General features: G+C 39.9%; 1 protein-coding gene across 11 annotated transcripts in view; it reads left to right on the plus strand.

The window, feature by feature from the left end:
* Positions 1 to 11,289, plus strand: part of LOC124152120 (organic cation transporter protein-like) — a 44,238-nt gene extending 32,949 nt beyond the window's left edge. For 6 of the 11 annotated variants that reach the window (XM_048396565.1, XM_046524883.2, XM_048396562.1 and 3 more), the window contains 8 exons: positions 2,043 to 2,347; positions 2,959 to 3,380; positions 4,510 to 4,749; positions 7,600 to 7,734; positions 9,234 to 9,316; positions 9,896 to 10,016; positions 10,190 to 10,262; positions 11,064 to 11,289. In XM_048396565.1, the coding sequence (XP_048252522.1) occupies positions 2,069 to 2,347; positions 2,959 to 3,380; positions 4,510 to 4,749; positions 7,600 to 7,734; positions 9,234 to 9,316; positions 9,896 to 10,016; positions 10,190 to 10,262; positions 11,064 to 11,267 (1,557 nt within the window). In that variant the 5' untranslated portion in view covers positions 2,043 to 2,068 and the 3' untranslated portion in view covers positions 11,268 to 11,289. Of the gene's footprint in view, positions 1 to 1,092; positions 1,184 to 2,042; positions 2,348 to 2,958; positions 3,381 to 4,509; positions 4,750 to 7,599; positions 7,735 to 9,233; positions 9,317 to 9,895; positions 10,017 to 10,189; positions 10,263 to 10,498; positions 10,639 to 11,063 lie in introns of those variants that run through there. The other 5 variants (XM_048396564.1, XM_046524886.2, XR_007221093.1 and 2 more) reach the window with 4 other exon arrangements.
* The last annotated feature ends 1,754 nt before the right edge of the window (positions 11,290 to 13,043 follow it).

Genomic DNA, 13,043 nt, shown 5'->3' on the forward strand with positions numbered 1-13,043 from the left:
ATACGTCGTCATGAGTTTTACCAGTTCATAACATATTGTGTGACTTAAAAATACTTGTATATTTTGTTAAAAAAAAGTAGTACGTTATTCTCGTGGTGTGTGTGTGTGTGTGTGCGTGCGTGCGTGCGTGCGTGCGTGCGTGCGTGCGTGCGTGCGTGCGTGCGTGTGTGTGTGTGTGTGTGTGTTCATCCTGGTACTAACCAATGCTGGCATACACTGATATCCCAATTGTACACAGGTTCTGTTCATGACCCTCGGTGAGTGGACTGTAGGTCGGTTATAAATAAAATAACGACGGCCGGTTTGTAACACTATTGACCAACGATAGCTGAGAAGGCGTGTGAAGGGTCGTGTTTGTTGAGAGGCCATTATACCCTGACCAAACGTACAACTCATAATAGAGGGGGTGGGGTGGGGAGGGGGGCGGGGTCATTGGTCCCTAGCTGCAGCATCCTATGTTTGTCGCTTATGGGTTCTATACCTAGCTTGATTGTACTTGTCATCGTACGTCAAGGGGTAGTGTCGTTTTTGCAATATTAAATATCCGTTTTTTCATAATTCGCATCGGTGATATGTTAGCCAGGTACTATTGTGGTGCTGTCGCCGTGGTATCAGTTGATGAACAACTACAAGAAACATGAATAACTACATGTTAACCAGATACTGTAAACATGAGATAAACATTTGCATCTTAAGGACCGACCATTTGATATTCGGGGATTGGGCCTCGAATTTCAGCGATAAATTACATTGTCCCAGATAATTCTTAAATAAAATATTTATGCTTCAGACTGTTGAGATAAAATTAGATAATCTGCCACAAAAAGACCATTGTTGCAAAGTGTTTATATTTAGGATCATAGTTTTAATTAGAAACACAGTATCTGGTTATGCAACCGTAGCTGAAAAGATAATACCTACATGTAATCTCCATTCAAATCAGATAAGGGTTCTCGATAATGATTATACCAGTATATAATAAGTATGAGCCACATAACACCCATAACATCAGCTGAACGATCATAAGATAGAACCGTTTTGACACACACTGTTGTGTTACATTCAAAGCCATCTGAGCCAGGGGAGAGCGCGACAGAGAAGAACGCTGTTGACAAGGCACGCTGACCTTCTCACACACCACATCAGGTCTGACAACAGGGAGTTGGTCGTTAAGAGGAGAACTGTAAGCTGATATTACGGCGTATGTTTTACGATTTGTGTCCAAATCCGATTTTGTCATGAAATTACGATTCATTCTTCTGTGATAGGGATTGTCCAACACAAAACCGGGAATTTAGATTCAGGTGTTGTTCTGATCGCTTGATCCAAGGCTTATCTTAGGATGGTTCTTATTGGGGACTCGGCCTTGGTATAGCATAAGCTGTGTTTGAACCGGCCCCTATGTTATAAAAGTCCTGTCGCTTCATTGTTGCAAAACTTCTACCACTCGACCCTACTCTTAATAAAGGACATACGGTTTACCCAAAGGCTAATTAAATGCGATCATTATCTTTGTGTTTCATATTGGTGTTATTTAGACGCACATATTACCATGCATGTAAACTGTACCGTATTTAGTTAGACTTAATATCAATTCTAATTTTATAGGCTGCTGGTAGGAGTTCTGTTGTGTTGCCTCTTACAAATAAACATACAAATACTTCTTAACGCACATTGAGTGAATGGCGGGTGCTACCGCTAGGACAGAACATGCTTACCCTTTTCGCGCACACCTGGTGTCATAAAGTTTTCTCAGCTATTTTTCTTTTACGACCGAATATGTTTCGGTGGTTATTCGAGACTGGTTGATCTCTGGCGTAGCGTAGACGTTTATATTTACACAAATTATTGTCCACACATATCAATGCCGTCAAGACCCTTAAGATCACATTAACGTTTGCCATGGAGAATATTACAAGTGAGAATTCTGAATTCCAAAAACGTATTTGTCCTAATAATGAACATCAAGGTCTTACAACACTATTAACTTCATGCTGTACTTTTTTTTATCAATACATGACTACCTCGTTGTTCCTTTACAGACAGTGAAGACGCTACGGCGAGAAGGATGTACACGGATGACATCATCGAGGCCGTCGGGGGCATGTCCCGCTTCCAGATCCTCATGGTTGTCTTCATATTCGGTCCAAAGATGCTGATGGCCTGGGGGATGTTGATAATGTCGTTTGCAGGGACTACTCCGGATTGGTGGTGTCTCCCAGCTACAGCGCCCTCTGTTGATGAGACCTACTACATGAACAACGTCACATTCAAAATGTGTCCCACCTCGGAAAACATCACCTGTCAGGTTGTGTACAGCCAGGATAAAAACACTATCGTCAGTGAGGTAGGTAACCTTAATTCAGCCTCCTTTCAAACTTGTGTTAGAAAATAAGGAGTGTTCAATTTGATTGAAGATTAATATAACATTAAGCAATTTTACAGCTATATGACGGTGTCATGCATTGAAAAGAATCTGGAGAAAGACAAACCAATGATTGATATTATGAACAACGCCCAATACCGCCCTGGTACGATGACATGACAAATCAACTGAGTCACCGAGCATGACGACCAAATGATTGTGACCTCTTTTCTGATAAGCTTGTGGATTAAATCAAATTGGTAAACGTCTGACACCTGCATCACTTCGGACTTTCTTCCCACTTTTAGCTGACACGCCATGGTATAACAAAGATACTGCTGAAGCGGTGTTACGTCAAGCGTGGGTTGACTGGGAACCTTCGCTAATAGGGAATCCGGGAATCGCTGTCGCTCGTTCAGATTGCATAGAATGGTATTGTAAAATGATGCCTCTATATGAAAACGCATATAGTATGCTCTGTTGCTGTCACTGATTTGTCTCGTCCATACCCGATTATTTAAAGACTGGCGCGTTTAAAGCTGGTGTGGAGTGCGACGTTAAACTAACAGATATGCATTGATTTCTTCTTTCAGTGGGGTTTGATTTGTGACCGCAAAGAGATCAATCCTCTCGTCACATCAGTACAAATGGCTGGAGTCTTTGTTGGGGCATTGCTTGGCGGACAATCTGCTGACGTCCTCGGTCGGAAGTGGACTTACTTCGTCTGTCTGGTCCTTCAAGGTGGGTTCAACCTGATGGCAGCGTTCTCCGTCAACTGGCAGATGTTTACAGTGTTGCGTTTTCTCATCGGGATGATGACAGGCTCTCTTCTGGTGGTGTGCTACCCGTATTTCATTGAGTTCGTTGGAAAGAAATGGCGATCACTTGCATCGGCAATTCCAGTCTGGGTAACTGGTTTATGTGCATTTGCCTTGTCGAGCTGGTTGAGGCCCGACTGGTCTCATCAACACATCATATTGGCTGCCCTTCATCTGCCCTTCTTTGCGGGATGGTTGTAAGTATCTCAAGTCGAGAGTGATAAATTGTCAGAGCCTCCATCCAACCCACGAATGGTTGACCACTAAGCCTTTGATTAAATGCTGCATCATTAGCATCCAAAAAATGTCAATATGATAATCATACACTACTAAAAAAATGAAGTTTTGCATGAACCTGCACTTTTTTAACTAACTATACTACCTCCAAAACATACCAATATAGTCTGATTATTTAAAGCCACATTCAGCAATATACCAGCTATATGACAGTGGTCAGTAAATAATTACATCTGGAGTGGACTAAGCAGATATTGGGCAAAGATATGACCCGCTCTGTGGTGTGGTGGTAGAGCGTCCGCCCGGAGAGCAAAAAGATGGTACTTGTTGTTACCCTGTCTGGCGCTCGGCATTAAGGGGCTAAAACAAGGACTGGTCGGCTCAGTCGCAGCCAAACACACACACACACACACACACACACACACACACACACACACACACACACACACACACACGTGCATGCTCGTCGCTATATAAGTGCAATAATGCTGGACGCGATCTTAAACCCCATTTCACCTAACCACATTGCGCAAAGATAGCAGTCAATCAACAAGTCGCCAAACCTGACCACCTGATCCGTTCAGATCGCCTCCGTGGTCTACTGGATAGGGCGTCTGCACAGAGAGCGGAAGGTCAGTGGCCCGATCCACTGCAGCGTCATAGCATACGAAATCAAACGACGGTACTTGTTGTTTCCTTGCCTAGGGCTCAGCATTTAGTGGATTAAAAACAAGGACTATTCGGCTCTGAGATGGTATATTTTGCCGGAGTGGGGTAACTCTGTCAAACTTTGGCATGGTATCTCTTTAGGCCTAGGACGATAATACCAGCATTACTCGGACTAGTACAAGCAGCCACACGTACGCACATACATGTGCACAACACACACACACACACACACACACACACACACACACACACACACACACACACACACACACACACACACACACACAGATTTGCAGATTCATTTAATATGCATGACTGGTATCCCAAGTTCATCAAAATTTGCGAATTTGGAAATAGAATTCAAAGCCATTGTTAACGCTTTCCACCTGACTCTTACCTATCTATTCCGGACGCTGCCAGCTTTGTCCCAGAGAGTCTGCACTGGTTGGCTGTCAAAGGGCGGACTGATGAGGCTGAGAAGGTCGTGGATCAGATGAGTCGATACAACAAGAGAGAGAAGCCCCAAAACACACTGCAGCTGCTGAAACAAGTTGCAGAAGAGGAGAAGAGTCTGAGATCGTCTGGCAGCAAGTACACCTACCTGGACATCTACCGGGGCTGGAGCATCTGCTGGAAATCTCTCATCATACAGTTCGTATGGTAAGTACAGTGAGTGGGTTTTAAAAAGAGTTAATCTGGGAATCGAAGCTCCGATCAACGGATCCTGTCACAACAAGGTACATAACACAGAGAATTTGGACAACTCAGACTTCAGGGCCTAGATTTTTGAAACGATCTCAGGTGAGATAAATCTTAACAACTTACGTTCAAAGATTAGATATCTTAAGTTTAAGATACGATAGTGTTTGAAAACTATCGTAAATCTGACAGAGAACTCATTTGTGTTGGAGATTAAAAAAACGGGATGTTTCCCAAATACGTCACGGGGATTTCCAAGCCGCTAGCAATAACAACACGGAGAAGTGAGACGGAATTCATGATGACATTGTTAGGTCACACTGTTTAACACGCAACTGTTTCAGTGACATTCCGTACAATCCTAACTATGTCCTACATGTAGACGTTTTGTTCTTATGATAAAAAAAGATGCCATGACCACCCGAACATAAATAGCTTTCGTGTTCAATGCAAAGACAATTTTCAAGCCCAATAAATGTTATAATCAATAAGTATTGTGTTACTACAAATGCCTCTAAAAGAAGTTAATCGCTTTTAGAATTGAAATAATGTGCCAAAAGATACTTCACTATTTTCCCTTCCAATGCTACTCTCGCGAGCGCGCAGAACTTTATATAAACACATCGCGTCAAGTGAAGGACGAAAGTAAGGGACGTTATTCTAAATGACAATGACGAGACCTTTGATCGAACAGCAGGCGTTCAGCATTTAAGATGCGTGTTCAAGTCTGACGATACGTGATGTATACTGGGTCAGTTTGACAATACTGCATGTTTTTGTGTGTTTAGGTCAAAAGTCAAATTTATAGAAAAACACCAACATTATACCTGGAAACACTCAAAAACAAAAATTGTTCAGGAAGCAGCGCACCCACGAGCGAGCTATAATGACAATGAAACCTAAGTTTGTTTGTTATTTATGTTTCTAACATATTTCACGAATAAACCAAGGTCTCCAATACAATATCAAGCTATTTGTATTTAGATGATGTAATTTTTTTTATCTTTCTGGATCCATAATTCTTTTTTCCAAATTTGAAAGTGACACAAATTTTCGTTCACAAAGAGAGATCATTTAGGAATGGTCAAGTTATGTTGTCTTATGGAACACGCCACAAATTATCATGAACATACATGTAACGTGGTCCTTTTCTATCCTTTTAAATTAAGCAGAGCTAATAAATGATTTGTCTGATTTCATTTAAATCTGGCTGAGGAGCGAAATATCTACATTGTAAATGTGTAAAATCTATTCCCTAACGAAGTTCGATGACGTTTGGCTTGTTTGACAGCATTCCTGAGGGTCATTTAATTGTATTTGTCCGATGACCCTATCCTTCACAATGATTTTTCTCAAGTATTTATATTTTTGTTAACAACATCGGGTAAATGTACACATAAACTTAAAATTGACCAACATCAAATATTATTTTAAAATCGGTCCATTGAATTCAGAGATATATTAATCAGTAAATTTCATTTAATAAACATTTTCTGCGAAATATATTGGAAATTGAATTTTTGACAATGGTCAAATGTTTCATTTTGACAACAGCATGGGAACCCATTTTTTATTTGATTTTTCAAATCGCAATTCTAGAAAATAAGATACAAAAATATGTGCTTAACTTACTAACTTACTTACTGTCAAAATATCAACAAATTGCTAAATTTAATGGAATATATCTATGCTGTTAATCACTTGTTTTTAAGGAATGCAGTTGTTCAATAGACGATATTTAATCACATTTTATCAAATATGTTTCTTTCAATAGATAACCTACATGTAGGTGTTGTTTTTAAAACGAAACAAAATACAATTACATTTGCTAGAAAAAACATTGAATATTCTCTTTATACAAATATATTATACATATATTTGATCACATGTATTTCCTTGCTAAATCAAAAAATATTACACTGTATAGTTATATTAAATCATTGAAACCGCTCGTCCCACACTATTTTAGATGTAAAACTTGATGAAAAACGCTTATGGTTTTGCACTTCTCACATACGTAGATTGATATAATTTTATAAAATGTGAAAATAAAGACTATAACATTGTCACAACTGAGATCCAGAAAATATAACAGCGGAACTCTGCGCTTTATGAAAACTGTATTATTGAGTAAGGTCTCGCGAATACAAAGGGAAACCAACTAAGATTAGCTGCCCCTTGGTTATCAATAAGGTCACGGTCATTACTATAGTCTGCCGACGCCTTCCATTTTTATCCTTCCCAAATTTTCGAAAAGGTATGTTATTTCACACTTCTTCAGCATGGACTCGGATAGAAATATATTGTAAGCTATCGACTCCATAGTTATGTGGATTGCTGTGACGATCAACAACATTTCTGGAATCTTTGATGCGTTCCTCGTTTTTTCTAAGTGTCAATTTGAATCACACAGTTTTCACAAAATGAAATGTCAAGGTTTGAACGGAAAGCAGATTATTTGTTTGAAAAATATCTTAGGCAAAGTATGCCGCCATCTTGGATGAAGGTAGAAAAAGCCAACGACAGGAACTGGGCTATCTTAGATTTTCGACAAACTTAAGATATCTTTGGGCTACGGTAGTTTCGAAAATATTCTACGATAACCTACGATTTCCTTACGATAACTTCACGTTAATTTTAGGGCTACGATTGTTCTCAAGATGGAGCGAGAAGAAGCATTCGATTTTTTGTTTATTTCTCAACAAAGGAATTACAGTTCTCCGACCATATTAAAAGCATATTTTGGTCGTCTTGATTAACGAAAACAATATTTATTAAACTTCAGCGATATGAAAAAATAATGTTTTTCAGGGCGTGTCTGTCGTTGGTGTACTATGGGATATCGTTCGGTGCAGGAAGACTCGCAGGCAACCTGTATCTGAACATCTTCCTTCTGGGAGTGGTGGAAGTGCCAACTACAGTGCTGACTTTCTTCACAAACAACAAGTAATCTCATCTCTAGGTGTATTTGTTTGCATGTTATTTAACGGCATATTCAGTATTATTCCAGCTATATGGCCTGTACATCGATCCTTGCCCAGATGATTCAGTGACTGATATTATGGGCAATGGTCCACACTGTCGGGTGCGAAGACACCCTCTTAACCAAGTCAAGGATACTGACCAGTCATTCCATGAGTCGCTTTGTCAGACAAACACAAGTTGTTGACAATGTGTTCTAAATCTGACTCGAGGCCATGGGTTGCCCAGTCTTCTAAGGCACTGCAAATCGCTTTGCAGAGTTGCGTCACCTGGGCACGCCAGAAACCTATGATTGTGGGTTCGAATCCCGGTTCGCCCTGGATACGTTTCTGGGTTTGTCAGCACCATCTCCGTGCTGGTGGGTTTCACCGAAGTGATAAACGTCTGAGACCTGCATCATTGCAGGCTTTCCTTCTACATCAAGCTGACACGCCGTGATATAACTTGAATACTGTTCAAAGAAGTGTCTTCCAACGGGTATCTTCACAAGATAAAACTGTTTCTCCCAACGTTGTGTGAATAGGAGATCAGCGGCTACTTTTTATTTTTTTTATAAATCGTTGGACTGGTCTCAAGACAATAGTATTGACACATGTTGTGGAATTAGAATTAAATTCAGCTCGTGGACAAGGCCGCTTGAAATCACAGGTTAATTTTCTTAAGCCAATACGTAGGGTAGAAGGTCAAAATGTGTTACTGAGTTCCTACTTGTATGTCTGAAAAAACATCGTCAACACCCTGGTAAAACACTGTTGAATTCATAAAGTAAAAAATAAAATTTTTGTTTTCTCATATTGCTCAAACTCCAGGTGCAAATACCTTTGTTATCAATCGACTGCCTGTATCATCCTCTGAAGTTTTCAGATGTTGACATCTTCATAACTGAAGATGACCGCATCTATCATATTTAAAGAAGGTTTCAATGTCGAGTTTAGAAAGAAACAACAACGGCATCTATCTGAAGTAGTGAGTTGTCCCTTAGTGTACATGCACGCCAGGGAATAACTGGTCTAGATTACATACCGAAAGAGATACCTTTGGTAGTAAAAGGCAATGCAATGGCGAAATTATATGAATAGATAACTGAAAATCAGTTATGACATCAGGTTCCGCGAAAAGGGTAAGCATGTCCTGCTCTACACATCCACAATTTCAAAGAAGAATGTGGGTTTCTTTTCAGCCTTCTCCCATTCTAGCAGCTACTACTCCAAATTGTGTACGACAAAAGTTGTGTTTCACATTGCTGCCGGTGGTTTTGTGTTTCACATTACTTCCATACAGTATGGCTATTCTTATATTTTTTGTAATGAATCCAGCTCATATATTCATATACATGTACACGTACAAAACTAACATGATGTCCGTTTGTTAGGTTAACCCTATTTCTCATGCTTGAAATATTGTTGATAAGACGTTACGTTTGAACTCGTTCACTCATCAACCTCATTGCTTATGTTTCGTAGATTTGGTAGAAAATGGACAGCGGTTGGTTTCTTTGCTGTTGCCACTTCCGCTGCTTTTGGTGTTGCAATCATTGCGAAAACAGGTGTGGATTTGTAATGGCAAAGTTCATTTGTCCGTCCTACTGTCATGAATTGAACTGCATGACAAATTGATATGTGCCAGTGAAATATGTTTTAGGAAATGATCTGCAGTTCACCTTTTGAGTCCTACACATCAGTGCATTGTTGACTTCAGTAGACGTCATACTGGAACTATTAACTGTCGCCTTATTTGTAACATCATTCATGACGTACTTTCTCTACAATTCAGTAAGAAGTGGTAATCGATTTATCTTTGTTATCAACAGTCGTGCTTGATTTAGCTGTGCTCTCAACATGATTAATACTGTGAATTTGAAGTGATGTACGATTGAGCTGTGCTCGAACATTAACCAGTACCGTGAATATGAAGTGGTGCGCCAGTTAGCTGTGCTGTCACATTTATCAGTACTGTGATTATGAGGTAATTTTCGATTTAGCTGTGCTGTCAAATTAATCAATACCGTGAATACGAAGGGGTGCTCGAAGTAGCTGTGCTATCACATGAATCAGTACTGTGAATATGAGGTAATTTTCGATGTAGCTATGCTGTCAAATCAATCAATACCGTACGTATGTTTCAGTCTCAAAAGACGAACAGGGAGTCATCATTAACGTCTTGGCTCTGGTGACCAAACTCGGTGTTGGTGGAGCTTGGGCTGCCTACGCGTTGTGGTCAAATGAGACGTACCCTACTGTCATAAGGTACCGTACACGTAATAATTCAGGACATGACGTCTCTATCTTATGTGGCTGATAAATAGCGACATTCACGAAGTACATAATTGGACTTTGACGTGACAACCAATAACGTTCAGCTATCATACAGCCCTTAATATTTGCCAAAATGCTCAATGTTTTGTTTGCATTTTTTACAGAAATTTGGGTTACGGAGCAGCTAATACAGCAGCCCGAGTTGGTGGCATGATCGCTCCATACGTCTTTGCAGGGGTATGTTCATTGTTCAGTGAAGTCCATTGAGTCACTTCCGTGAGGCTATTTGCTGACTGTAAGATGTCGGACATTTTTTTCAACTATGTAGAAATATCTTCCTTCGTGCAAAAGTGGCATGGGTGGAAAATAACCCTAAGGCGCCGCAATTCGCTGTGCAGAGTTGTGTCCCTTGGGCACGCCAGGAACCTAAGATCCTGGGTTTTAATCTCGGTTTGCCCTGATTGTGTTTTTAGGTTTGTCCACATGTGGTAAACGGCTAAGATCTGCACCTCCTCGGGCTTTCCTCCCACATTAAGCTGACGTTGTGACACAACTGGAATACTGTTAAAAGCAGAAGTCACTCCCCTAATTATGAAGTGACATTTTGTTTTATGTAAGATCTTATTGTTCTATTTATATACTGAAATAACTATTGGTATTCAGGCTTTTTAAAATTTTGAATGATATCAATGATACTCAGCTCCGTCATCAGGTGACTGTGATTCAACTTTGCAATAGGATATAGTTATAATCACTTAGAGCAGTGCGGACAAACAAGTAACAACAAAAAGAAAAACAAGGAATTCGGCATTGACTTGTAATACATACCACTTGAGCATTTAATACGCTTTCAATTATGTGCTCACTCACCGTCCATCAGACCTAAAACAACTAAATTTGAGACATTTATGTAATGTAAAAAAAACCACTATTGCCAGGCACATTATGAAAAAAATCATTGACGAGTAGTGTGTTAGATTTTGACATAAAATAACAAAACACCACTGCAGATGAAAACATTCAATATCATTTTGACAGGGCGATGGTAACCTCGTGGAGCCTTTCGTCATCGTTGGTTCGACCATGGCCGTCTGTGGAGTGTTATCTGTCGTAATGAAGGACACGAAGGACCAGCCTCTGGCAGACACCATGGGGAATCAGAAGAACACACGCGGGGATGTGACGATGGTGGCGAACCATAAGGACATAGAAACCCAGGAAGCTTTAGCCAGTTTGTCTTGAATAAATAATTCCAGGAGTTGAAGGCTGTGGAGACTTATTCGTGTGTGTGTGTATCTGTTGATGGCACAAGACATCTTGTTGAGGCGTAAAACCAACACTGGAACGTTGCATGATTAATTCAAGGATGACAAAAATAGGCGAAACCTACTTGATCGAAAGCATCTCTTTGTGTGTCATCGTTCTGTGTCAGCAATGTTCCTGGACACACTGACTAATATTTAGTACACTCTATTCAGCCCTGACACACCCCTGTCGCCACGTGCTCCTACAGCCACTGCAAACACGAAAACGTCGTTTTTTTCCGTATATGGTCATTGGACGGAAAAACGACGTTATTTGGACGTTTTCAAACCATCGTTTTTCCGTCCAAATAACGTCGTTATTTGACATCGGAATTTACTGGGAGAGAACGATAGCGTTAAGCTCCTCCCTTTCTTGATTGACATTGTCAATCAAGCAACAGCGTCTACCGGTATTTCTACTTCTCAGTTTTCATTGGTCAGTCCCCACGTGTTAGATTACAGGCCCGCGTTTGACGCTGCACTCGAAGCGCTTAGCGGAAGTACTGAAATCAATCGTTCTGCGCATGCGGATTACTTAATGCCTTGACCAAATTTTCCGTTCTGTGCATGCGCGATTTCGCGTATTGTTTCCTAGATTTAATGTCACCACTATTTGACAATGGTTCATAAACACAGTCACGTGAAGGTTCGGAATCGTAACGAGTAACTCCATTTAAATTGAAGAGTATCCCCAGTGATATGGGAGATTCCAAAATGAAACTATTCTATGGCTATCTAGGCTGCCACCCAAACCGATCTAAACGGGACCCGATAGCTTATTGTATGCTATATAGTCATATGGAAGTGGACAAGAACTATACATTGTATTCCGGCTGATTGTTCTTGCATTTACTTATAAGTCAGGAAAATGGACTTAAAAGGGGAGTTGTTGAATGTAATTATTTTAATTATTAAATGTTGCCTATACACTAATCTGGACGAACTTCTCATTGTTCTGTTTATGTCATCCTATATACTATTAGTATGTTACCGTTCTAAAGTCAACCTCTCACATACATGTAACATTATATTGTTCATAGTATCAAAGTTTAATCAACAATATCAAGAGCAGCGATTTAAACCACTGAAACACCCAAACACAAGGCTGTTATCAAGCGCTAGTGTAGACGTGATGCATCGTAAAAACTGTATCGTGATGTCTTCAGAAATAAAATTATACTTCGAGATAGTACGGCTAACGCTGACTCACCGGTGGAACAAAGACAATATCGCTAATACAGATATAACGTATTTGAATGTTAATACTAAAGACAAACAATCATTATTTTTGCAGTGACGATATAACACGTATACACGTTTATTGTTAACTTTCATCAGTTTTGCTCTTCATTTTAATAACTTTGTTTTCACATATATATGTAGCAATACCCGACAAGCATGTTATACATAATTATGGGGCAGTTTTCAATCTTGTACTGACTTACTCTGGTGTTAATGAGCGAAGTTTATTGGCTTGTGTGTAAAACCCCGTTTTTCTGGTAATCCTATTATTACTTAGTTTATTTCTATCTAATGACACCCTGTACTCTGGATCATGGCACCGTGACTATCCATAACAATTAAGATGAACATTCAGTTCAAGTAAATAAATGAGTTTGTTTTGACGCTACAGTCAGTCAAAAAACCAATGCTGTGAGGTTTGATAACACACTTCTACCAGGTCGAACATCGTGGATCCTCATTTTCTGCCTAA

Source organism: Haliotis rufescens, unplaced genomic scaffold (assembly GCF_023055435.1).
Source record: "Haliotis rufescens isolate VD_foot unplaced genomic scaffold, xgHalRufe1.0.p SCAF_152, whole genome shotgun sequence".
Taxonomy (NCBI): Eukaryota; Metazoa; Mollusca; class Gastropoda; order Lepetellida; family Haliotidae; genus Haliotis; species Haliotis rufescens.